This window comes from Heptranchias perlo, chromosome 18 (genome assembly GCF_035084215.1).
Source record: "Heptranchias perlo isolate sHepPer1 chromosome 18, sHepPer1.hap1, whole genome shotgun sequence".
Lineage (NCBI taxonomy): Eukaryota > Metazoa > Chordata > Chondrichthyes > Hexanchiformes > Hexanchidae > Heptranchias > Heptranchias perlo.
Genome location: NC_090342.1, coordinates 3,819,334 through 3,846,527, shown reverse-complemented (window position 1 = coordinate 3,846,527; position 27,194 = coordinate 3,819,334). Strand labels below are relative to the sequence as shown.

The following is a 27,194-nucleotide window of genomic DNA, read 5'->3' as shown; positions in this document are numbered from 1 at the left end:
TCTATAATTATCATCTAATCTTCAAACGTGTTCTTAGCAAGTGTCCCTCCAGCTCCCCTTTAAAGGATTTGGCCGACTCACTGCCATCAAGCCCGTTCCTCCCGTCTGTTACCGTGCGGGGAAAAATCAATAATCTTCCCGTGTGTCGAGCTTCCCAACTTGGACCCAGTGCCGAGGGTAACAGCCGTCCGGTTAATAATGACCGAGACCCAGATTCTTAAATTACTTAGTCGAGTTGGGAGCCTGTTTACTTTGACGTGATATAATGGCCGGTGACATGAGTAATGAGAAAGATGAATGTACACGAAGAATGCGATGACATGATGTCTGCTACCTAATCAATCTGAGGCCGTAAACATTACACATGTTGGTTCCAATAATAGAAAATGGACTTCAGCCAGAACTTTAAATCTGACATTGAATAATTACAGATTGAATTTCACATAGATGGGAACTGTAAACCAGGGATCATTATTAATGAGTGTTTGGTTTTATCCATAATCCCAACTGAGCTTTGAAAAGGGTAAGTATGCAGGGCTCAGTTTTCCCCTATGCATAGAACCCAAATGGAAAAAATGATTTTTCGATGAGAAGCTTGTGCTATTTCTGCTTCCCCCCTTTCCCAATCACCATTTCTGTCCCCTCCCCTCTTCCCAATCACCATTTCTGTCCCCTCCCCTCTTCCCAACCACCATTTCTGTCCCCTCCCCTCGCCTACGGGAAGATAGCCTCTGGGTTTGGGAAAGGTGATGCAAACTGGAAACATGGAATCCAATCACTTCCTAAGCCCCCGTGCTTGGCCATTACACTTCGTGACTTCAAAAAGGGGACGACTGATATTAGCTCAAGTATAAATATTAGCTTTGCGCTATCTGTACGATTTGGAGGGGATTTATAATATGGCAAATGACGTGCCTCATGAGAAGATAGGAACAGGAGTAGGCCATTCAGCCCCTCGTGCCTGCTCCGCCATTTGATAAGATCATGGCTGATCTGTGATCTAACTCCATATACCTGCCTTTGGCCCATATCCCTTAATACCTTTGGTTGCCAAAAAGCTATCTATCTCAGATTTAAATTTAGCAATTGAGCTAGTATCAATTGCCGTTTGCGGAAGAGAGTTCCAAACTTCTACCACCCTTTGTGTGTAGAAATGTTTTCTAATCTCGCTCCTGAAAGGTCTGGCTCTAATTTTTAGACTGTGCCCCCTACTCCTAGAATCCCCAACCAGCGGAAATAGTTTCTCTCTATCCACCCTATCAGTTCCCCTTAATATCTTATATATAGATGAGATGGGCCTTGGGGGAAAGAATGTGGAACTCGTTATCACATGAAGTGGTTGAGGCAAATAGCACAGGTGGATTTAAGGGAAAGCTAGATAAGTACATAAGGATGTGCTGATAGGGTGAGATGAAGTAAAAGAGGCCATTCGGCCCAATAGGTTTATGCTCCACACGAGCCTTGGCTCGTGCGGAGCATAAACCTATTGGGCCGAATGGCCTCTTTCTGTGCTGTATATTCTATGGAAGATGTGTCACGGGGGAGAAGATATGCCTTATCAGTTGGTAAGTGGTTTGACTTACAGGGAGAGGTTAGACAGACTGGGACTTTTTTCCCTGGAGAGTAGGAGGTTAAGGGGTGATCTTATAGAAGTCTATAAAATAATGAGGGGCATAGATAAGGTCGATAGTCAAAATCTTTTCCCAAAGGTAGGGGAGTCTATAACGAGGGGACATAGATTTAAGGTGAGAGGGGAGAGATGCAAAAGGGTCCAGAGGGGCAATTTTTTCACTCAAAGGGTGGTGAGTGTCTGGAACGAGCTGCCAGAGGCAGTAGTAGAGGCGGGTACAATTTTGTCTTTTAAAAAGCATTTGGACAGTTACATGGGTAAGATGGGTATAGAGGGATATGGGCCAAGTGCAGGCAATTGGGACTAGCTTAGTGGTATAAACTGGGCGACATGGACATGTTGGGCCGAAGGGCCTGTTTCCATGTTGTAACTTCTATGATTCTATGATTCTATAAGTCCGTTTACCTGTCACTTATCGTGATTTGTTCTATTGACAGGAACCACCATTTTAAATATTCAAATGACCCACTAAGCAGCGAGTCCGACAATGTTTGTGATCGTCATTGACAGTAGGCACGAGATGGACAGTTCACCCCAGCAGCAAGTCATGGGAAGAGACACTGCATTATTGTTCCTCCCTGACTGGATTCCATTTGGGCACATGGATATCCGAAAGAGTCCTCCAATTTCACCTCTGATTTACGATTCTTGCCCCCCCCCCCCACTCCCCCACAATCATGAAGTCTTCAGGCCAACTAAGAGCTCTGAATCTACTTACATGTGTAATCTCTACCATGAATGTCAACATGGTATTTGACCTCAAGGCATCACAGCTGAGGTCAATCTTGTCCTCACCCATGGTGCGGATCAAGAAATGAAGGACAGTACTTCCCGGTCAGTGTGGCACCATATGGTGTACTTACCCCCTCAGTTATTTGGAGAGCTCATTCTCCTTTCACTTCGAACAACAACTTGCATATATGGTGCCTTTAACATAGTAAAACATCCCAAGGTGCTTCACAGGAGCGCTATGGACAAAATTTGACACCGAGCCACATAAGGTGATATTAGGACAGGTGACCAAAAGTTTGGTCAAAGAGGTAGGTTTGAAGGAGTGTCTTAAAAGGAGGAGAGAGAGGCGGAGAGGTTTAGGGAGGGAATTCCAGAGCTTAGGGCCTAGGCAGCTGAGGGCACGGCCGCCAATGGTGGAGTGATTAAAATCGAGGCCAGAATTGGAGGAGTGCAGAGATCTGCGTCAATTATTTAAGCAATACTGGATGTAGGAGAATATCAGAAGTTGTAAGACAAGGCCAGTTTACACTACAGGTTTAGCAAAGTAGATTCCACTTCATATCAAAACTAAACTTTATATATAGTGTAAATGCAGAGTTAGGGCCCAACTCGATGCCAGAGTGACTCAGAGTGAGCTTCTCACCTCCTGGAAGTCTCATTCTGCTTCCCTCCAGCCTCAGGTTGGTTGCGGACTCCAGGTTTAGGCTGCATTTACACTGGAAGTGTGGCTTCGGTGCTAAATAAAAGCCCTTCACAATGGCATCAAATTTGTAGTATAAACTACAGAAGGGGCCCTTCAATCAATCGCGTGTATCCTCCATTAAAATCTACAGACAGCCCACATAGTCATGGCGAATTGGTAGGAATTTATTACTCTTTGTGTAACCCCTGTATAGTTTAATGTCATATAACATCACACCACTTATGACAGCAACAAGTATCTTAAGCCAGATCGACAGTGTATCAGTCAATCAGCCTTCGGTATTCAAACAAAGGAAGGAAGTGAATGAATTATCCTCAAGGAGCGAATAATTGCCCGTTCCACCCTTACCTTCCTCTTTGACCTTGAGCTCGAACTTCACTTTGGACAGGCCACTAATGACTGCATATACCACTTCATCCTCCTTTGTTGCGTTGTTCACTATGAGTGTGTGCTGCACTCCTTCCGATTTAATGGTGTATTTTTCACTGGCTTGAAGGTCTTTTCCATCCCTTTGCCATTTCACTTTGGCATCTGCCTTGCCGGCCTCAGCCACGAACTCTGCAGCACTCCCAGCGGTCACCTCAAGAGTCTTCGGTTTCTTGGTAAACGCCGATGCTGTGAGACAGAAACCATTGTTGTACAATGAAGAGCAGAGGCATTGTCTCTAACAAAATTCCATTCATGATTTCAAATTACTTGAAGGCACTGGAGAATGATTGGTCTCCTGGACTAGTTTCAATCACCTAAGTTGGGGGGGGGGGTTAGAGAGGAATTTCCCAGATTTGCCCCCCCCCCCACAATATGTGATCTACTAGGTTTTTAGCCTTTCCCAGCAGATCACATAATGAAGAAAATAATGGCACTAAAAGAGCGACAAATCCCCAGGACCAGATGGTTCCCATCCCAGGGTTTTAAAGGAAGTAGGTGAGAACTTTGCAGATGCTCTAACTATAATCTTCCAAAGTTCTCTCGATTCAGGAACTGTTCCTTTACATTGGAAAATTGCACAAGTCACTCCACTATTTAAGAAAGGAGAGAGAAGGAAACCAGGGAATTATAGACCGGTTAGCCTAACATCTGTTGACCGGAAATTACTAGAGTCTATAATTAAGGATAGAATGACTGAACACCTTGACGACCTATTAATGACTTAGATGATGTTATAGAGAGCCACATATCCAAGCTTTCCAATGACACAAAAGATAGATAGCTTTGTGAGAAGTGTAGATGGAAGCATAAAATCACAGAGAGATATTAATAGAGTAAGTGAATGGGCAAAACTGTGGCAAATGGATTTCAATGTAGGCAAGTGTGAGATCATCCACTTTGGACCTAAAAAGGAATAGATCAGAGTACTTTCTAAATGGTGAAAATCTCGAAACAGTGGAGGTCCAAAGAGACTTCGGGGTCCATGTACATAGATCATTAAAATGTCATGGACAGGTAAAGAAAATAATCAAAAAGGCTAATGGAATGCTGGCTTTTATATCTAGAGGACTAGTACTGGGGTACTGTGTTCAGTTCTGGGCACCGCACCTTAGGAAAGATATATTGGCCATGGAGGGAGTACAGCGTACATTTACTAGAACGATACCTGGACTCCAAGGGTTAAATTACGAGGAGAGATTTCCCACAATATAGGGTTGTATTCCCTGGAGTTTAGAAGATTAAGGGGGTGATTCAAAGTTTTCAAGATATTAAGGGGAACTAATAGGGTAGGTAGGGAGAAACTATTTCCATTGTCTAGGACGAGGGGACAAAGCCTAAAAATTAGAGCCAGGACTTTCAGGAGTGAAGTTAGGAAACACTTCTACACACACAGGGTGGGAGAAGTTTGGAACTCACTTCCACAGTTGATGCTAGTTCAATTGTTAATTTTAAATCTGAGATTGATAGATTTTTGTTAACCAAAGATATTAAGATACATGGGGCTAAGGCGGGTATATGGAGTTAGGTAACAGGTCAGTCATGATCTCATTGAATGGCGGAACAGGCTCGAGGGGCTAAATGGTCTCCTCCTGTTCCTATGTTCATATGGCTTTGGGTGGGGTGGAGAGTGTATATATTGTGATTTACAAGGTATCACAATCGTGAGGGACAGGCTGGATGGACTCGAGGGGCATTGTCTATCTTTCATTGTTTGTATGTTCCTATGTAAAGACTAATCGATAATTTGAGAGTTTCGCTTTGCAGTAACTTCTTTCTTAAATTTCTTTCAGAAAAGAACTTTTTGCAATACAGTATATGAGTAATTTGAGACATGACGTGTGGTGAGTGTAACAGGCTCGGAGGGAACAGGTGACTTTGGACCTCTGGTTCCCAAAGCTCTCCCCCACTGGGGGTTTTCCTCACCTCATGTCTGGGCCTGTTGTAGACTCATTGATGGAGATTGATTGCTGATCAGTCAACAACTCCATTATTGTTGTATCATGCGACTACCGGGATTTTGGGAGGCGAACTAGATGGACCTTGGTCTATGTGTATCCAGCAATTCCTACGTTAAGAGGTTGTGGTGTAAATCTGGAGTCAGGGTGAAACCTAACTTCACAGGGAGACTCTTTACTCCGGACAGTCTCACTTCATTTACCCTGGAGCCAGTTTGAACTCGGACTCTAGATTTACACGACAACTTCTTAATGTCAGTGAGAAAGGAAACCATTTCACACCAACACTATAATAGTTGTGCAAATGCAGTGTTAAGCATGAACTTTATCAATTGCAATGGCACAGGCAGGATTATTCTCTTCATTGGGTGATTCATTTCTAGAAATTAAATAATACAGCATAAAAACAAGCCAGCAAGATTAATCAACACAAAATAAATGTTCCTGTAGTGAATTGGCCGATTATCCCTGCAGTCCCCAGTGTTTTTTTTTAGACCTTTTCACTGCTCTCTGCTGCCTAACTGGCCAATAATTATCCCTCAACATCACTGAAGAAAACAGATGATCTGGCCATTTGTCCCACTGTGGTTTGTGGGATCTTGCTGTGCGCAAATTGGCTGCTGTGTTTCCCACATCGCAACAGTGACTACACTTTAAAGGTACTTCATTGGCTGTAAAGTGCTTTGAGATGTCCTGAGGTCATGAAAGGCGCTATAGAAATGCAAGTTCTTCTTTCTAGCTAACATTTTGGTGTCTTTTTAAAAAAAAAACGAAAACCTGACTGTAGTGACAGCTTTTAGTCAAACCTGACTTATCCACCCGCCCCCTTCCTCCCCCCAAATGAGTGGAGCCAACCAGTGTAACTTGACAATGACCCCTCCTGAAATGAAATGAAATGATTGTCGCAGCAGAGGTGAGTGTCAACAACCGCTGGATTAAACTCCCGGAGTTAGTGATTGAAACACGGACCATTTCAACATTTAGGAATAGGTGGTTGAAGGAAATGGGGATAAAGGGATATGGGAACTGGAGACTGCTCGTGTGGAGGATAAACACCAATACGGGCTGGTTGGGCCGAACGGCCCGTTTCCGTGTTGTAATTTCTAAGTGATTCGACCCAAGCAAAGCATCAGAACTTGATGTGAAAACTTGCATTCCCTTTGCCCTGGGTGTTAACAAGGAGGAACTCGCAATGAGACTGGGCAATGTTTCTCGTGGCTGCAGCCTGTGTCTCCCACACATCAGGCACAAAATGCACTCTTAACCTATTTATTGACTTTCCTTGTGGGGGGTGGGGAGTCATTCATGTCCGAACTTTCGGTGAGGTATCAGGCTGGAGGTTCCTAAAGCTTTCTGGAATCCTCCCCTGACCCCTAACGTCAGGGTGTCAGTCTAACATTGCAACCTACATTATTCCATGATGTGGAGATGCCGGTGATGGACTGGGGTGGACAAATGTAAGGAATCTTACAACACCAGGTTATAGTCCAACAGTTTTATTTGAAAATCACAAGCTTTCGGGGGCTTTTCGAAGAAGAGCAGGGGGAGTTCTCCCTGGTGTCCTGGTCAATATTTATCCCTCAAACAACATCACTAAAAAACAGATGATCTGGTCATTATCGCATTGCTGTTTGTGGGATCTTGCTGTGCGCAAATTGGCTGCTGTGTTTCCTACATTACGACAGTGACTACGCTTCAAAAGTACTTCATTGGCTGTAAAGCGCATTGGGATGTCCTGAGGTCATGAAAGGCACTATATAAATGCAAGTCTTTCTTTCAGGAGCAGAATTGTCAGCCTGACCCCTACAATCCGCATCTGACATTTGCCTGAGGCAACAGCACAGGAAGCATGGAGTTCCACACAGTGTTGCTCATCCCTATCTATATTTGCCCTGACAACCTTCAATCGGTTCTATAACCAAATAGTCACTCAACTCCTTTCACTCTATACTTTTGATAGACATCTATTCTTCTTTCCCACCACTTTCCGTGAAAGATCTTCTGATGGCTCGTTTCTCAAACGTTGTACATGCTGGTTCTGCGGTCACATTGAAAATGGAACAACTTGCTTCATGAATCTGCATTGCCTGTGCCCCTCAACACTTTAAAACTCTCGATCAGCTTTCCGATTTTCTCCCAAAGAAATCACATTTAGATCCGCCAGCCCCTTGCACAATTCAGAGTTTATTTTTAAGTCCTACGGTTATTCTTGTCCCTGCTTTTAGATCCCTCTCCAATCTTTGAAGAATTTGACATCGTGAAGTTCCGCCCTTCATTTAGCAGTGCTGCAGAATGCCATAAGGAACGACATCCATGTAAGAAAGAAATGTAAAATTCAGTCAGTCAGCCTAGTGGTTATGGCACTGGACTGGTAACCCAGAAGTTGTGAGTTTAAATCCCACCCATGTCATGTTGTCAAATTGAATTCAATAAATCTGGTAATTTCTGGGCTGACACCAGGAGAAATCACCGTGTCGGATTGTTGTGAAAACCCAACTGGTTCACTAAAGTTCACTGGTTCACTAAGAAATCCTGTCACCCTGGTCTGGGCCGAAATGTGACTCTAGTGTCACACTATGTGTTGACTTTTAGTGCCCACCAGACAACTAGGGTTGCCAGTGTGTTGTCCACCTCTGCCCTTTCAGGTGGACATAAAAGATCCCATGACTCTATTTCGAAGAAGAGTAGGGGAGTTCTCCCTGGTGTCCTGGTCAATATTTATCCCTCAAACAACATCACTAAAAAAACAGATGATCTGGTCATTATCGCATTGCTGTTTGTGGGATCTTGCTGTGCGCAAATTGGCTGCTGTGTTTCCTACATTACAACAGTGACTACACTTCAAAAGTACTTCATTGGCTGTAAAGTGCTTTGGGACGTCCTGAGGTCATGAAAGGCACTGTATAAATGCAAGTCTTTCTTTCAAGAGCAGAATTGTCATCCCTATTCTCTGTAAACAGTAACATTGTGAAGTGAGATGATATTGAAAGATAACCCCCATTTTTAGACAAAAAGAATGATGAATGAAACGGCCTAGGAACTGGATCATGCCTGAAGCAGAGCGCGATCCCAGTATAACTCAGGCAGCACGGCCCTAAGAGGCCGACGGCAGGACCAAGGGAAATTGGTCCACTGGCCTCATTTGTTTATTGTCAGGGCCTGAGAACCAGCTTGCCAGCCTCAGGAGGCACCGAGATAGGCCGACTCGGACACCAGCCGAGGTGGTGAGGAAAGTCAGTCAGTCAGTCGGGGGGCGGGGGGAGGGGGGGATGAGCCAAGGCCGGCAGTGGCCCGTGGAATTAATGTGGAGCTGGGAGGGTCACTCCTGCTCGTACTGACTCCACAACAAGGCAAGCAATAAAACTAAAACTTACTTTTCCGTTGGCAGCCTCCAACGGTCCTTTAAGGACTGCTGGTTTGGCTGCCAAGGGACTGAGGAAACTGGCTGCAGCATGCACGTTATGTGCTTTGATGGAAGTTTGGGCACCAGTTGTTTGATATCTTGATTTGAGAATGGCTGCTCACTTCTAGAAACCTAAGGATGAGTCCCAATAAATCTAATAATGAAATATCATATTAACTGTCTAGAAATCCCGTCTAGTTGACAATTTAATTAACATTAATACCTCATAATGTTAACTTGGCCCCAGTGACTCTTGTCGCTGGGTTAGAAGATTATGAGTTCAAGCTCCATTCCAGGACTTGACCACGACTACCTGATCCTCTATAGTACCGTAGAGGGAGTGCTGCATTGTTAGGCAGGCTTGTCCTCTCAACGAGATGTCACACATCTATTGACTGCCTATTCAGTTGAAGGTTGAAGATGCCATGGCTTTATTTGAAGAACAAAATATTCTCTAGGTATCTTGGCCAATATTCCTCCCTCAATCACCACTACCAAAAAAAAAAGCTAGATTAACCAGACATCAATCTGATTTCTGTTTCTGGGACATTTGCCTGTGAGTTTGCCTATATGAAAAAGTGACTGTGCTTCAAAGCAATCCATTGCTTGAATGATTTGGGATGTTTCTGATAGACAGAATAAAGTGCTATATAACTGCAAGCGGCAATAATATCTGTGGGGTTCTCCTGATCTCTCACTGTGAGTTTGATGGCCCTGAAGAAACGGTCGAGGACTCTAATAGGAGGGATTTGATGCACATGATTAATATATGCAGCTCCCAATCCTTTTCAGAAATCTTCTAAGATGCATAATCTCTAGATGTTGACAGATGAAAGACAACAGCTTTTTTTATTGGTTCCTACATTGGAAACTGTCCCTGTTGGATTCAGATTGTGATTGCACTCTTGAAAAAAAAATGTTTATAGGAACATAAGAATTGCTGGACAAAAAAGACCAAAGACCATCTAATTCGCCTTCTACCATCCTGGTAGTCACATGATACAATGATAACGAAGTTGTTGACTAATCAGAGCAATCAATCTCTATCAATGAGTCTACAACAGGCCCAGACATGAGGTGAGGAAAACCCCCAGTGGGGGAGAGCTTTGGGAACCAGAGGTCCAAAGTCCCTGTTCCTCCCGAGCCTGTTACACTCACCACAAGTCATGTCTCAAATTACTCATGTACTGTATCCCAAAATGGTGTTTAACTTTGATGTTAACAAATCAGTTCTGATATCAGCCTGAGAAAGATTTAAATCTCCCTACTTTGTAACTCTTCAGCTGAACCGAACATTTACAGAAGATGAACATGAAACCACACATGCCTTGATGTGACAGATCCCGTCACGCATAACTAACGGCCCTGTGACTCCTGCCCAAGAACTTAGAAGGAAGGTCACCTTTGACTAATATCTGTTAATAGCTGCAAGTGAGACCAGGGCTGCCAGTTGCTGTCTACCAGCAGGACACTTGCAGTTCTGAAGGGACCCTGTCAACAGCTGGAGGGCAGCCAAAATATCAATGGTTACAGGAGAAATTGTTCTGTGAGTTTGGGAGACAGACTACATATCAACACAGGGAACAGTAAAGCTGAACTCTGCACCACATCCCATTTTTCAATCAATACTGTTCTCACAGAAGGGACAAAGAAAATATTTCACACTGTCTCTCTCTCTCTCATCTCTCTTTTTCATGTCTCTCCGGTATCTCTTTCTCCTCCATCCCCCCCATCTTCTGTGTATCATTGAAAGTCAGACTGAAAGAAAGAACTTGCATTTATATAGCGCCTTTCACAAAGCCGGTGGTGTCTGTCTTTGCATCGGGACCCAACTGCAATTTTAACTGGTGGCCAGCACGGGGTCTCTGCTGTGTCCTTCCCACCCGGTGAAGGCGGCAAGAAGAGGAGGAGGAGAAGGGGCCGGGGCCAGAATGGGCAAGGGTTTTTTTCTTTACAAAAAGCTTTCCTTGTGGGGCGAGGGGGAGCAGGAGTGCTCCGCCCAGGAAAGCTCAGGCCTCCCCTGCCACGGACTTTCCCTACCTCCCACCTCCTTCCTTAATGCGAAACCCCCATCTGCGAGACGCCCATGGAAGCCTACTTTGTGATAGCGGGAGGGTCTCCGACTGGTGCCGTTTTGCGCTGCTTCCCGCTCAAATGTGGCCTGGGAGTTAAAGCAGCCGGGGCCTAGGGTTGCCAACTCTGGTTGGACATATTCCTGGAGGTTTCATCACGGATGTCCAACCGCCTCGTCCCCCCGCCCCCCCCCCATGCTGCCGCCATTGGTCGATTGGTTGCCCAAACATTGCACCACTTTCCCACGGCCAGTTATTAAGTAAACTGACCCTTCATTACCCATCTGGATGATTCTTGACCATCGGTCAAACAACTCACCACAACCCCCCCCAGCAAACCCCCCACCCACCCCCAATAACTAATAAACAAAAGTATTCAAAGAAAATGAAAAAAATCCTCACAGTTTTGTTTTAATGTCGCCTATGATTTTTTTCCCGTGTTTGCTGACAGCAGTGTCCTGGAGATTAGTCTTCAATTCCTGGAGACTCCAGGGCAATCCTGGAGGGTTGGCGACCCCCTACCCGAGCCTCATTTCTGGAGCAGCGGGTGAGTTCCCAACTCCACCTCGCTACCCACCCACCCAAAACAGGCCCAGAGTTAAAATCGGGGCCTGCGTCCGCTAAATTTGACCACCTGCGCTGTGTGGCAAGGCAGCAACACGTCGAGTGGATAAACTGCGACTGTGAGGGATTCGCTAACATCACCTTAAACGCAGAAGTTCCCAAACTGAGGGGGGGGGGGACGACGAGGTTATCGGGGGAGGGGGGGTGTGCGGAGTGCGCTAGCTGTAACGCCCCAACAGGTGATGCCTGCGATATGTATTCTCTCCATTGGCAGCGCTGCAAAGATCTCCTCAACTCTCTCAGGCTGATTCCCTCCTCTACTCTCTCCAACACTCAGGCAAATAGGTCCAGCTCACAGGCACTTCCAATACTCCTCAGTTTAAATGTGTTTTATTCAGTTTATAAAAAAAAAAGTTGTTTGCCTTCTCATCTGTATCTCTGTGCAGCATAAATTTCCTTTTCGACGTGATCATGGGATTCCTGTTGCCGTAGAGAAATAAATAGAAAGAAGAACAAACTTGGATTTATATAATGCCTTTCACAGCCTCAGGATGTCCCGAAGCGCTTCACGGCCAATGAATTACTTTTAAAGTGTAGTCACTGTTGTGATGTAGGAAACGCGGCAGCCAATTTGCGAACAGCAAGATCCCACAAACAGCAATGTGATAATGACCAGATAATCTGTTTTTTTAAAAATAATGTTGTTTGAGGGATAAATATTGCCCAGGACACTGGGGAAAACTCCCCTGCTCTTCTTCAAAATAGTGCCTTGTGGATCTTTTACATCTACCAGAAAGGGCGGATGGGTCCTAGGTTTAAGGTCTCATCTGAAAGATGGCCTTTGTTGCAGGGGAGTTGGAGTACAAGAGTAAGGAAGTCTTGCTGCAATTGTACAGGGCTTTGGTGAGACCTCACCTGGAGTACTGTGTAAAGTTTTGGTTTCCTTATCTAAGGAAGGATATACTTGCCTTAGAGGCGGTGCAATGAAGGTTCACTAGATTGATTCCTGGGATGAGGGGGGTTGTCCTATGAGGAGAGATTGAGCCTATACTCTCTGGAGTTTAGAAGAATGAGAGGTGATCTCATTGAAATGTACAAGATTCTGAGGGAGCTTGACAGGGTAGATGCTGAGAGTTTGTTTCCCCTGGCTGGAGAGTCTAGAACTAAGGGGCATAGTCTCAGGATAAGGGGTCGGCCATTTAAAGACTGAGATGAGGAGGAATTTCTTCACTCAGAGGGTTGTGAATCTTTGGAATTCTCTACCCCAGAGGGCTGTGGATGCTCAGTTATTGAGTATATTCAATTGTAAACAATTTTACAACACCAAGTTATAGTCCAGCAATTTTATTTTAAATTCACAAGCTTTCGGAGGCTACCTCCTTCCTCAGGTGAACGATGTGAAAATGAAATCCTCGAAATGAAATCGCATTTATAATTCACAGAACAATGCTTGGTGATTACAGACAGTTTTTTCAACTGCCCGTTGCCAAGGCAATCAGTGTGCAGACAGACAGGTGTTGCCTCAACCGGGATCTTGGGTTCATGTCACGCTACACGTTACCCCACTAGCGAACAAATGTTATCTGTTTTTAATATAACGGGTCAGTTGCTGTCTTTTCTATGTTTCTACCTCTCTATCTCTGTTTTTTTTTTGTTTGTTGTTTTTTTTGGTGATTTGTATATTCTGAGACCTGGCAGGTAACACCTGTCTGTCTGCACACTGATTGCCTTGGCAACGGGCAGTTGAAAAAACTGTCTGTAATCACCAAGCATTGTTCTGTGAATTATAAATGCGATTTCATTTCGAGGATTTCATTTTCACATCGTTCACCTGAGGAAGGAGGTAGCCTCCGAAAGCTTGTGAATTTAAAATAAAATTGCTGGACTATAACTTGGTGTTGTAAAATTGTTTACAATTGTCAACCCCAGTCCATCACCGGCATCTCCACATCATGACGAGTATATTCAAGGCTGAGATTGATTGATATTTGGATTCTAAGGGAATCAGGCAGGAAAGTGGAGTTGAGGTGGAAGATCAGCCATGATCTCATTGAATGGTGGAGCAGGCTTGAGGGGCTGCATGGCCCACTCCTATTTCTTATGTTCTTTGACAGTGCAGCACTCCCTCAGTACTGCACTGGGAGTGTCAGCCTAGATTTTATGCTCAAATATCTGGAGTGGGACTATGAACCCTTGACCTCCTGATTCATAGGCAAGAATGCTACCCACTGAGCCACAGCTCCCCAACTCTGCCTCACACATCCGTTAAAAGATTCTTTGCCCAGAATTCTGCGGCTATGTGGAGTGTTCATTTTTATGTTCCTGTGTCAAAGTCCTCATAAGCCCTCGGGTCCCCCCGATGTTTAGATGGGAATTGATAAATAGCCTTCCTTTATAAAACTTGTCTCACCCCTAAATATTCCCTTAGTGCCCAGTGCTCTGCCGCTTTCTGGAAAGTTTATTTTATCCTGTTTGGATTCACTGTGGCTGCTTGCTTGGCATCACCTTAAATGGAGAAATAAATTAGTAATGGTGTCCGCACTCACGGGTTCTTGAAGCTTGCAGAAAAAGAAATAAAACTGATATTTTACCTCCTCCAGACCAACCCGAGCGCAGACCTGTTCTGGCCCATCCTGCACCCAGATCGCTCCCCCAACCCGGAGAGAGGAGAGACCCGCAGTGTTCCTCGCGGTGAAGTTGCTCACAGTGGCAAGGAAATTCCGCTGGATCTGCTCACGACCCATTGGCATTACTGCGCCAGAGGTGAGGTGGAGACAGGGAAAGGGGAACAGGTCCAAGGAATTTCCCGCCCAGTGAGTTCTAATGATGTGATTGGACTTCACGTTAAAACCCAAAAATGTATTACGGGAGCAGAATTATAACAGATTAAGGACAAAGCTGCTGAAATATTCTCGGTTACCAAAGATTATCTACACAAACATTAATTATACACAAATACTGTTTCTTAAAAAGAAAGGGGGAGGGGGGCAGCAAAGATAGTTTGGAACCTCTGCCTTAAGGCATCATACCACCTTGGTGAGACCATACTTGGAGTACTGTAAACAGTTCTGGTCTCCATATTACAAAAAGGATATAGAGGCACCTGAGAAGGTGCAAAAAAGATTTACAGGGATGATACCAGAACTGAGAGGTTATACCTATCAGGAAAGATTGAACAGACTGGGACTCTTTTCTCCAGAAAAGAGAAGGCTCAGGGGGTAACCTGATAGAGGTCTTTTAAGATTATAAAATGGTCTGATAGGGTAGATGTAGAGAAGAAGATGTTTCCACTTGTTGGGGAGACCAGAACTAGGGGCCATAAATATAAGATAGTCACTAATAAATCCAAGAGGGAATTCAGGAAAAACTTCTTTACCCAGAGAGCAGTTGGAATGTGAATGCCACCACAAGGAGTAGTTGAGGTGAATAGCATAGATGCCTTCAAGGGGAAACTAGATAAGTACTTGAGGGAGAAAGCAATAGCAGGTTATGCTGATAGGGTGAGGGGAAAGAGGGGCAGGAGGAGGCTCGTGTGGAGCATAAAGCCAATGGACCAGTTGGGTTGAATGGCCTGTTTCTGTGCTGTACACTCTATGTAATCTTGTCTCACACTCTGGAATGTGCCAATCTGTATAATACTTGGAAAACTACTGAAACCAGAAAAACAAAAGCCCTGAGATCACCCCGTGGCATACTATCACATGAACACTCAATGAGTTCATCTGAAATTCCTCTCTCCACTATTTCAAATGGGTTAATAATAGCAGAAAGAGGAATTTTATAGATGAGTGTTAGGTGTCCCTTAATACATGTCGGGAATTGTACTCTGATCACAGGTCTATGCTGCAGCCCATAATCATATTTCAATGTGTGGCAAGTACTGCAAAACTACCCTACATTGTCCTTGCAAGTTACACCACAGAAGATTCTGGCCATAAGGGGCAAATTCCTAATGTTTAGTATTAGCTAAAGAAAGACTTGCATTTCCATAATGCCTTTCATGACCTCAGGATGTCCCAGAGTGCTTTACAACCAATGAAGTACTTTTGAAGTGTAGTCACTGTTGTAATGTAAGAAATGCAGCAGCCAATTTGCGCACAGCAAGATCCCACAAACAGCAATTAGGTAATCTGTTTTTTTTTAGTGATGTTGGTTGAGGGATAAATGTTGGCCAGGACACCTGGGAGAACTCCCTTGCTGCTCTTTGAAATAATGCCATGGGATCTTTTACATCCATCTTAGGAGGGCAGATGGGGCCTTGGTTTAACATCTCATCTGAAAGTCGGCACCTCTGACAGTGTAGCACTCTCTCAGTACTGCGCTGGGAGTATCAGCCTGGATTTTGTACTCAAGATTCTGGAGTGGGACTGTGAACCCACAACCTTCTGACCCAGAGGCCAAAGAACGCTACCACTGAGCCACGGCTGACACCTACCAGAGGTGGTGCAAGGAGGCCAGTGTAAGACATGTGAGGGAGAGTCACGCCCAGTTCACATTGTGCAGACCCTGTCCTTGATCTGGGAGGGGGGCGGGGGGTGCAGTGGAGAGATTACAACTTGTATCACAAAGCCTGTCCTCATTTTTCACTTGCGCTGTAAAGCTGTCAACAGGCAGGGACACACTGACAGGCAGCAGCTGGATGAGTGCACTGCTCTGTCACTGCTCAAGGCATGGTGCTGACAGGCAACAGAGGAGTCCCTCTGAGAGCATGGAATCCGATCTGAATCACTCTACTAAAATTGGATTCACAACAAGTGCTCCCAAATCTACAGCATTCTTGTATTTATAACTTCGAGAAGCATCAACGCTCTCTGCCAGGCAATGTGCGATTTGCATAGCAATGGTCCCCATCCCTGCCTTTAACATGGCCCTAGGACATAGGAGAAAGAATTTGTATTTATTTAGCACCTTTCACGCCCTCAGGACATCCCAAAGCATTTTACAGCCAATGAAGTAGTTTTGAAGTGTAGCCACTGTTATAATGTAGGAGGACACCCAGCAGCCAATTTGCACACAGCAAGATCCCACAAACAGCAATGAATGAAATGACCAGATAATCTGTTTTAGTGATGTTGTTTGAGGGATAAATACTGGCCATGACTCCAGGGAGAGCTCCCCTGCTCTTCTTCAGATAGTACCAAAGGATCTCCAACGTCCAAGAGAGGGGCCTTGGTTTAACATCTCATCCGAAAGACGTCACCTCCGACAGTGCAGCACTCCCTCGGTACTGCACTGGGAGTGTCAGCTTAGTATTAGGTGTTCAAGCCTCTGGAGTGGGACTTGATACCATAACGTTCTGACTCAGAAAGGAGAGTTGCTACCCATTGAGCCACGGCTGACATAAACTGTTATAGCCAAAATCAATAATGATCTTTCCAGATGGAATGCACTCACATCCCGACAGGTTTGAAATTGTGTTCTCCTTTAGGGGGAGAGAAAGTGGGGCAAGGAGAAATGGGGGAAAATAACCAGAGAACAAAAGTAAAAGGGACCAGAAGGCGGGCAGAGCGCAATTATACAAAAGCCACGCTCCAGAAATTCCTCTGCCGCTTTTCCTGTCTTTCTATCTGAGCTGTCCAGCTGCTTCCTGCTCTCTCCCAACTCGTGTGACTCAATTTACTGGAAAACCACAAAGGTAATGTTAAGCAGATTCTCACCAGGTTTCAGCAAAATGATCTCTCCGGGGTTTTAGCCGAGAGCTCTCTGCGGGACTTTAGCCGAGGTTATTTCAAGAAACAAAAACAGTCCCTCGGGATGGATAAATGATCCCTGTGACCTCGGTTGTGGTCTTTAGCTCACAGATAGAAACTCTGAGCAATTCATGCAACTTAGCATCTGCTAATAACCTTTAACTAAATGATCCTCCTTGTTCTATATTCTCAGTTAAGTTTCAGGAATCAGCCAGTGAATAACAGTAACTGAATCTCAAACAGCCCATCTCTGCTTGGAACGATTCAAATTGTTTGCAAGATTTTAAAAAATTCTAATCAAATATCCAGCAACATTAAAACAAGTTACTAACTAAAAAAATAAACAGTTTTAAGCTGGCCACCCGTTTACATTTACTATAGGTGAAATATTTTCTGTGCCCTCCCGTTTCTCATTTGTTTCAACCTTCTTTTCTGGAAGAGAGGATAATTTTATAGACAGCAAGGGAAAAAGTGCAAGAGACAGCAGACTGACACGGGGGAAAGAGTGCAAGAGACAGCAGGCTGACACGGGGGGAAAAGTGCAAGAGACAGCAGGCTGACACGGGGGAAAAAGTGCAAGAGACAGCAGGCTGACACGGGGGAAAGAGTGCAAGAGACAGCAGGCTGACACGGGGGAAAGAGTGCAAGAGACAGCAGGCTGACACGGGGGGAAAAGTGCAAGAGACAGCAGGCTGACACGGGGGAAAGAGTGCAAGAGACAGCAGGCTGACACGGGGGAAAGAGTGCAAGAGACAGCAGGCTGACACGGGGGAAAGAGTGCAAGAGACAGCAGGCTGACACGGGGGAAAGAGTGCAAGAGACAGCAAGCTGACACGGGGGAAAGAGTGCAAGAGACAACAGGCTGACACGGGGGAAAGAGTGCAAGAGACAGCAGGCTGACACGGGGGAAAGCAACAGCGGACTGGTTTGGGACAGTATAAATTTTAAAAATAACTTCCAATACTGGAAATAGACAACAGGTGAGTTCTGTATCTGTCAAGATAAAAGACGGGTTAACAGTTCAGGTTTATATCCTGGAGAGCATCAGTACCTAGAAAGAGAAGACGGGTCAGAGTTTTCAATATAAATCACTGGGTAGAAGATCTGACGGAGGATCCACTCCTGAAACATTAACCTGTTCTGACTCCAGATGCTGGGGAATCTGTTATGAATTTCCAGCATTTACCAACCTAGGGCTGACAAAATGATGCTTTTTGCACATTAATTGGGGCTAAAATTCCTTACTTCCGTTAGAGGGATTTTTTAAAAAAATTCCGCACACCAGGCGATGCATTTTAGTTGACAGTTTTAAGCCACAAAAAGACACCCCTTCAGTACACCAGGTGTCTCCTCTTACCTGCTTTTTTGGCTGGTTCTGGCATGTTGGCGACTGGTGTAAATTCCCCGCGGTTTGTGCTCCTCACAGAACTGGAATTTTAAAACCCTCCCCCCTTTTTTTTTTCAAAACATAACCGGCTGCAGAAAGATGCAAAAAAAGACACAATGCATCTTCCTTTTTATATGTGTACTGAATCCTGACCGCCTCTCCTGTAAACACTTCGCCGCTAGCACCGCCCTCCTGTTTTTATTTGCAGTACTGGAGATAGTCAGTTGTCAGCCTCGGAACAGGGTTTATTATGAGACAGAAAGGATCGATTTAATCACAGGCATTGTGTTCTGCTACAGAGAGACAATTAAATTCAATGTAAGTTCCAGTTGGATTGTATTTCAACAATTCCCTTGCAACTGAAACAAGGACTGACTTTAACGATTTGTTGTTTTGTTTAATATCAGATTTAAATGGTTTTTGGACTGTTTTTCATCTTCGTTCACCAGCTCTCACCAACTTGTACAACTGAGCTGAATTTTCACAAAACGATTACAAACTCTTCAGTATTTCTGGTAAAACTGTACTTTTTTAAAAAAATCAGAATTGTTTCTTTTTTCTCTTTTGCGGTTTTCAAAAAGGAAATCTTAAAATCGAGTTTTCATTTGTTTTGCTGACGCGGGTTTAGAATTAAAACTTTCTCGCAGTTAGTTAAATAAAACCCAGCGTTATTTTACAATGCCGGTGTTCCAGCTGCTCCCCGGATTTTTCAAATTTCCTTTCGTTAAATAGTGCGAGGGGAGGGGTGGTTTTTAATTAAATAAGGCCGCCCCATGACAGATGTGGATTCATTACACCAGGAGACACTAATCAAAACCAACAAGAAAAAACCAAGAGACATGAATCGCTGAGCGATAATAAAGGGGAATTGACCGAGTCGGTTAATTAACTGGAAGCCTCTGTGTCTTCTGGAATAAAACAATCCGGACATGTGATCTTAACTGGCAAACTGAGCCAGATCAATATCACACGCACACATACACACAAATAACACACACTCGCACTCTGCTTGCATTTATATAGCGCCTTTAATGTAGCAAAACCTCCCAAAGTGCTTCACAGGAGCGATGATCAAACAAAAATTGACACCGAGCCACATAAGGAGATATTAGGACAGGTGACCAAAAGCTTGGTCAAATAGGTAGGTTATTGAAGAAGTGTCTTAAAGGAGGAGGGAGAGACGGAGAGGTGGAGAGGTTTAGGGAGGGAATTCCAGAGCTTAGGGCCCAGGCAGCTGAAGGCACGGCCGCCCGCGGCGCGACGATTGAAATTGGGGATCCGCGAGAGGCCAGAATTGGATGAACGTGGGGATCTCGGAGGGCCGTAGGGCTGGAGGAGGTTACAGAGATAGGGATAGGGCACACAGATTCGCACATACACATATACACTCACACAATTACACGTGTACATACACGTACACCCGTCCAGTCAGTTGCATAATACTGTGCTTTGTTTTGACAAATTGTTGCCTTTATAGGAAATTGATGCAGCTGGTGTCCAAATATAAACACAACAGCCTGTGGCTCAAACAGATTAAACACATTCATATCCCATCCTGAACAACACAGTCCCCGTGACCCATTGAACTGACAGTTTCTGTGACCGGTGGGCACTACAGGGACTGCAGTGCATTGTCGATCAGGACAATAAAATTATGATTTCATTTGGTTCTTTTAATTGACCTGTTGGGATGACATGGGTGGCCCAGTGTTATCAGAAAAATGGGACATGTTCACACCTAACCCCCCCCCTCTTCTCTTAAGGGGCTTGAACAAACAAAATAACAGACAGGGAATTTATAGGGCACTTGTTTGTCGACCAAGGTGTAACAGATCTGGATCTTGCATTATTTTTAGGAGTCAGTGTTAAAAAATCAAACTACCCCTCCCATCCCTCCCTCCGTCCCTCCCATCCCTCCCTCCTCCTTCCCTCCCTCCTCCATCCCTCCCATCCCTCCTCCTTCCCTCCCTCCCTCCCCCATCCCTCCGTCCCTCCCTCCGCAAGAGTTTGCCGGAGATTTTTTTAAAAAGCAGAAACTGCACAGCAATTGGATCAGCATCTGAGAGAAAGACGGACCAAATGCTTTGGGTAAAATAAATTAATTGTAAAGGCTGTAAATCTGAAATGAAGATAAGGAAATGCTGGAAATACACAACAGGTCAGTCAGTACCTGTGAATGAACAATCAGGTTCATGGCAATTTATTGTTCTCCTGGACATATTCCTGGAGGTTTCATCACATGACCTCTCACCCCCAGTCGGTCAAACAGCCTTTTGTTTCCCCATCTCCAATATTTTTATAACTAATAAACAAAGTTATTCAAAGAAAAGGAAAAAAAACAATTATTTTAATGCCCTGATGATTTTTCTGTCCTGGCTGTTGCTCACACCAGTGTCCTGGAGATTAATCTTTAGTTGCTGGAGACTCCAGGACGATCCTGCAGGGTTCAATTCTCATCCTTGTGTTCAAATCCCTCCATGGCCTCGCCCCTCCCTATCTCTGTGACCTCCTTCAGCCCTACAACCTCCGAGATCTCTGCGCTCCTCCAATTCTGGCCTCTTGCGTATCTCTGATTTTAATTGCTCCACCATTGGCGGCCGTGCCTTCAGCTGCCTGGGCCCTGGAATCCTCTCCCTAATCCTCTCAACCTCTCTCTCATAGAATCATAGAATCATAGAAGTTACAACATGGAAACAGGCCCTTCGGCCCAACATGTCCATGTCGCCCAGTTTATACCACTAAGCTAGTCCCAATTGCCTGCACTTGGCCCATATCCCTCTATACCCATCTTACCCATGTAACTGTCCAAATACTTTTTAAAAGACAAAATTGTACCCGCCTCTACTACTGCCTCTGGCAGCTCGTTCCAGACACTCACCAACCTTTGAGTGAAAAAATTTCCCCTCTGGACCCTTTTGTATCTCTCCCCTCTCACCTTAAATCTATGCCCCCTCGTTATAGACTCCCCTACCTTTGAGAAAAGATTTTGACTATCTACCTTATCTATGCCCTCATTATTTTATAGACTTCTGTAAGATCACCCCTTAACCTCCTACTCTCCAGGGAAAAAAGTCTCAGTCTATCTAACCTCTCCCTATAAGTCGAACCATCAAGTCCCGGTAGCATCCTAGTAAATCTTTTCTGCACTCTTTCTAGTTTAATAATATCCTTTCTATAATAGGGTGACCAGAACTGTACACAGTATTCCAAGTGTGGCCTTACTAATGTCTTGTACAACTTCAACAAGACATCCCAACTCCTGTATTCAATGTTCTGACCAATGAAACCAAGCATGCTGAATGCCTTCTTCACCACCCTATCCACCTGTGACTCCACTTTCAAGGAGCTATGAACCTGTACTCCTAGATCTCTTTGTTCTATAACTTTGCTCAATGCCCTACCATTAACGGAGTAGGTCCTGGCCCGATTCGATCTACCAAAATGCATCACCTCACATTTATCTAAATTAAATTCCATCTGCCATTCATCGGCCCACTGGCCCAATTTATCAAGATCCCGTTGCAATCCTAGATAACCTTCTTCACTGTCCACAATGCCACCAATCTTGGTGTCATCTGCAAACTTACTAACCATGCCTCCTAAATTCTCATCCAAATCATTAATATAAATAACAAATAACAGCAGACCCAGCACCGATCCCTGAGGCACACCGCTGGTCACAGGCCTCCAGTTTGAAAAACAACCCTCTACAACCACCCTCTGTCTTCTGTCGTCAATCCAATTTTGTATCCAATTGGCGACCTCACCTTGGATCCCGTGAGATTTAACCTTATGTAACAACCTACCATGCGGTACCTTATCAAAGGCTTTGCTGAAGTCCATGTAGACCATGTCTACTGCACAGCCCTCATCTATCTTCTTGGTTACCCCTTCAAAAAACTCAATCAAATTCGTGAGACATGATTTTCCTCTCACAAAACCATGCTGACTGTTCCTAATCAGTCCCTGCCTCTCCAAATGCCTGTCGATCCTGTCTCTCAGAATACCCTCTAACAACTTACCCACTACAGATGTCAGGCTCACTGGTCTGTAGTTCCCAGGCTTTTCCCTGCCTCCCTTCTTAAACAAAGGCACAACATTTGCTACCCTCCAATCTTCAGACACCTCACCTGTAGCTGTCGATGATTCAAATATCTCTGCTCGGGGAACCGCAATTTCCTCCCTAACCTCCCATAACGTCCTGGGATACATTTCATCAGGTCCCGGAGATTTATCTACCTTGATGCGCGTTAAGACTTCCAGCACCTCTCCTCCTTGAAGATGCTCCTTAAAACCTACCTCTTTGACCAAGCTTTTGGTCACCTGTCCTAATGTCTCCTTATATGGTTTGGTGTCAAATTTTGTTTGATAATCGCTCATGTGAAGCACCTTGGGATGTTTTACTATGTTAAACGCGCTATATAAATGCAAGCTGTTGTTGTTTTCCAACATTTAAAAGTTTTATTTTATTTTAGATTTCCAATATTGGCACATTTTTCTTTTTTTATTTAATCTCAGTTGTTTGCTTCCAAGTTTGAGAGTGTGAGCAGCAGACTGACCCAGGAACTTCAGAGCTTCAGAGAACCAAGGGGAAGGGGGATGTCAGAGCAGGAAAGTGGGTTATTTTTACAACGACGAGAGCACAAATATAAATACAGGCCTTTCACGGCCTCAGGACGTCCCAAAGCGCTTTACAGCCAACAAAATCCTTGTGAAGGTTAGTCGCTGTTGTAGGAAGTCTAATTCTATCTTTAGTTTAACCCAGTCTGCCCCCATAGAATTATTACAGCACAGAAGGAGGCCATTCGGCCCATTGAGCCCGTGCTGGCTCTTTGTAGGAGCAATCCAGTTAGACCAATTCTCCCTCTCTTTCCCTGTAGCCCTGCAATTTTATTCCCCTTCAAGTATTTATCCAATTTCTTTTGAAAGCCATGATTGAATCTGCTTCCACTGTCCTTTCAGGCAGTGCATTTCAGATCATAACCACCCATATTTATCAAATTATGATTTAAAATAGTACATTCCTCGTGACATTCCCATGGTCGGTTGTTGCATTTAAGCTTTTTCATATATACAAGATGGCGACTGAGTTGGAGGAGAACCTTACTCCAACTTAGTACCAACTTGTCTTATTTTGAGCTGAGGTTACAGCTATAAAGGTAAATTTTACAAATGCACGCTCCTGGTGTGGAATCTCACCCATCGGGAGTGCGCACTGGGAGTTGTAGCTCTCCGGGATTTTCTGCCACAGAACCATGGGAGGTACGGCCAAGATCTCCTGATCGGGTGAGGCTCCGTGCAGGGTGCACTCATGCGTAAAACATGCCCCTCAGTGTAAATGCACCCTAAACCCAGAGTCAGGGGCTGAGCTGATACCGGAGCAAAGACTCACTGGAGGGATAGTCTGGCTCCACTTCACTCCAGAATTCGGAATTAACTCCAGATCTACACAAGTTTAGTGTTGGTGCGAAGCCAGAACTACTTCACAACGATGCCTAATGTGTAAATGTGTTTGTGCACAAGGCAGTTGATTTCAGATGTAAAATAACCCAGGCCTGTTGCTGAAATTTCTTTCTAACGGGTTTGACTTTATGCGCTGTTGCTGCTGCAAAAAGACTTTTGCGGGTTTACCCGTATCAGTCGTGGCTCAGTGGGTAGCACTCAGAAGATTGTAGGTCCCAGTCCAGGGACTTCAGCACATAATCCAGGCTGATACTGCTGGTGCCAATACTGAGGGAGTGCTGCACTGTCAGAGGTGCTGTCTTTTGGATGAGATGTTAAACTGAGGTCCCTCCTACCCTCTCAGGTGGATGTAAAGATCCCATGGCACTATTTTGAAGAAGAGCAGGGGAGTTCTTCCAGGTGTCCAGGCCAATATTCATCGCTCCATCAACATCACCAAAAAAACAGATTATCTGATGATTTATCTCATTGCTGTTTGTGGGATCTTGCTGTGTGCAAATTGGCTGCCATGTTTCCTACATTACAACAGTGACTACACTTCAAAAAGTATTTCATTGGCTGTAAAATGCTTCGGGACATCCTGAGGTTATAAAAGGCGCTATAGAAATGCAGGTCTTTCTTTCTTTAAGAGCTCTGAAGACTCATTCATTCAAAGTGATGCTCACTCCTTACTTCACAAAAGGACTTTATCGAGATGTTTATCACTCAACACTGGTCAGTGCTAGACTTGGTTTACCAAGTTTGGAATCTGCCTTTTTACTGTGATCGTAAATCTTTTTGCTAGCATTTCTTCATTGCTGACTTCTATTATTGGAAACACACTCTTGGTTTAAAATAAGCCCGTTGATCTATTTGTGTAAATTTATTGGCGCATTTTGATGGTTTTGCTGACTTAATTTGGATGGTCTTGGGGTTAAGGAGGTATCACTGCAACAGTAGCCCAGCCTTTACACTCTGTGGGAGACCGAGTGTGTAATTACACTAGCAGTTTAGTGGAAACCACGTCATGCTTAAAGATTGACCTGATTCCAGAGTGAAGTGGTGTGAAATTCCAAAGAGTCTCGTTCTGCTTCACTGAACCTGAAGTACAGATGCTTAAATTACAATGTGAACATTATCTTCAGCAATCTGGGGTTTTAAACCCTTCCTTAGAGCTCTGAGGCTTCCTGGCTTAGTGGTTGAGGCAGAAACATTTATAGCACTTTCGCCTCTGAGTCAGTAGGTTGTGGGTTCATGTCCCACTCCAGTGATTTCAGCACATAATCCAGGCTGACACTCCCAGTGCATTACCGAGGGAGTGCTACACTGTTGGAGGTGCCGTCCTTTGGATAAGATGTTAAACTGAGGTCCCATTTGCCCTCTTAGGTGGATGTAAAAGGTCCCATTGCTCTATTTCGAAGCAGTGCAGGGGAGTTCTCCCCGGTGCCTTGGCCAATATGATCTCTGAACCACCATCACCAAAACAGATTATCTGGTCATTATCACATTGCTGTTTGTGGGATCTTGCTGTGCGCAAATTGGCTGCTGTGTTTCCTACATTACAACAGTGACTACACTTCAAAAGTACTTCCTTGGCTGTAAAGCGCTTTGGGACGTCCTGAGGTCGTGAAAGGCGCTATAGAAATGCAAGTTCTTTCTTTATTTCAACATTCAGTATTAGATTGGATAGGTGGATGAAGGGATAGGGGAACAGGAGTGGGTAAATGTGATAACTATTTGCTTGCGTGGAAGGTAAACGCTGATATGGATCCGATGGGCTGAATGGCCTGTTTCCATGTGGAATCCTCTATACAGGCTTGTAACGTCTGAACATCAACGGAGGTGAATACTGGCTTCAGGAAGTGGGAAGGAGAGCAGGTTTAGGAGAGCCAGCATAACAAGGCTCTCCAAACCCACAGTGAACTCCAGAGGGATTTGCTCTCAGTTTGCTGTGTGTCGAGGGTGAACACACCCTAGAGGTGCAGTAATACTAACAGTCTTAGCAAGATAGGAACAGGAGGAGGCCATTCAGCCCCTCAAGCCTGTTCCGCCATTCATTTAGATCATGGCTGATCTGCACCTCAACTCCATTTTCCCCCCTTTTCTCCATAAACCTCGATCCCCTCACCCAACGAACGTCTATCCATCTCAGTCTTGAAAGCTCCAATTGATCCCCATCCTTTTGGGGGAGAGAGTTCCAGATTTCCACCACCCTTTGTGTAAAAACAAACTCCTGATTTCCCTCCTCAATGGCCTGGCTCTAATTTTAAGATTGTGCCCCCTTGGAAATAGTTTCTCTGTATCTACCCTATTGAATCCCATCATCATTTAAACCCCATGATCTATTACCCCTCATCCTTCTATACTCAAGGGAATACAAGCCAAGACTGCAGGTCTACGGCTGTACAAGGTTTTTGCTCTGATCTGTAAGCACCTTGAGATGTTTTTCTATGTTAAAAGCACAATATAAATGTAAATTGTTGTATATAGAGGAGAGATAGGCTGAAAATAGCTAGCCAGCACCACCAACTGACCAAAGAGAAATAGCACACTTTATATTTGAAAGAGAAGAAATTCCCTGTTTCTGGAGCCAATCCCACTTACTTCCTGTGAATATAAGATACATTTTTGATGCTACAGATGTGTGACAAAGACATGTTTTTGTCTTTAAACTTCACCTCTGGGTTGATTCTTTAACCAGTTTTATTCACTGTTTCCCCAGAATTAAAAATGGAAAACTGAGCACGTGGGAAATCTGAAATCAAAATATACGACAGCATCTGAAAAAAGAAAAGCCAGATTAATGATTGGAGTGGAGACTCCCCATTGGAATTGCATCATTTTCTTAATTAACATTTGACTAATGAAGTACGAATTACGTTTGAAAGGCATTTCTTAAAGGAAAGTGATGAGTTTAAGAAATTTGATGAGATTTTTCATGTCTTGGTAAACATATGTCTCTTGACTTGTGTACATTTACACAAATAGACATAAACAAATACACACACAGGTATACACGCATTTAACATGCACATATATGTACAAATACACATATACATGAACATATATACACACAAATATATACACAACATCCATACACAAACACACGTACACAAATTTACGCACATGGATGTACAAATACGTACACAAATAATTATGAAATTAATGTTTTCCAAAATTCTGGATT

General features: G+C 44.3%; 1 protein-coding gene across 1 annotated transcript in view; it reads right to left on the bottom strand.

The window, feature by feature from the left end:
* Window positions 1–18,640, bottom strand: part of mybpc1 (myosin binding protein C1) — a 126,252-nt gene extending 107,612 nt beyond the window's left edge. The window contains exons 1-2 of the mRNA XM_067999993.1: window positions 18,536–18,640; window positions 3,414–3,680 (exon numbers count right to left, since the gene is read on the bottom strand). Of these exons, the coding sequence (XP_067856094.1) occupies window positions 3,414–3,680; window positions 18,536–18,560 (292 nt within the window). The 5' untranslated portion in view covers window positions 18,561–18,640. The remainder of the gene's footprint in view (window positions 1–3,413; window positions 3,681–18,535) is intronic.
* Between the last annotated feature and the right edge of the window lie 8,554 nt (window positions 18,641–27,194).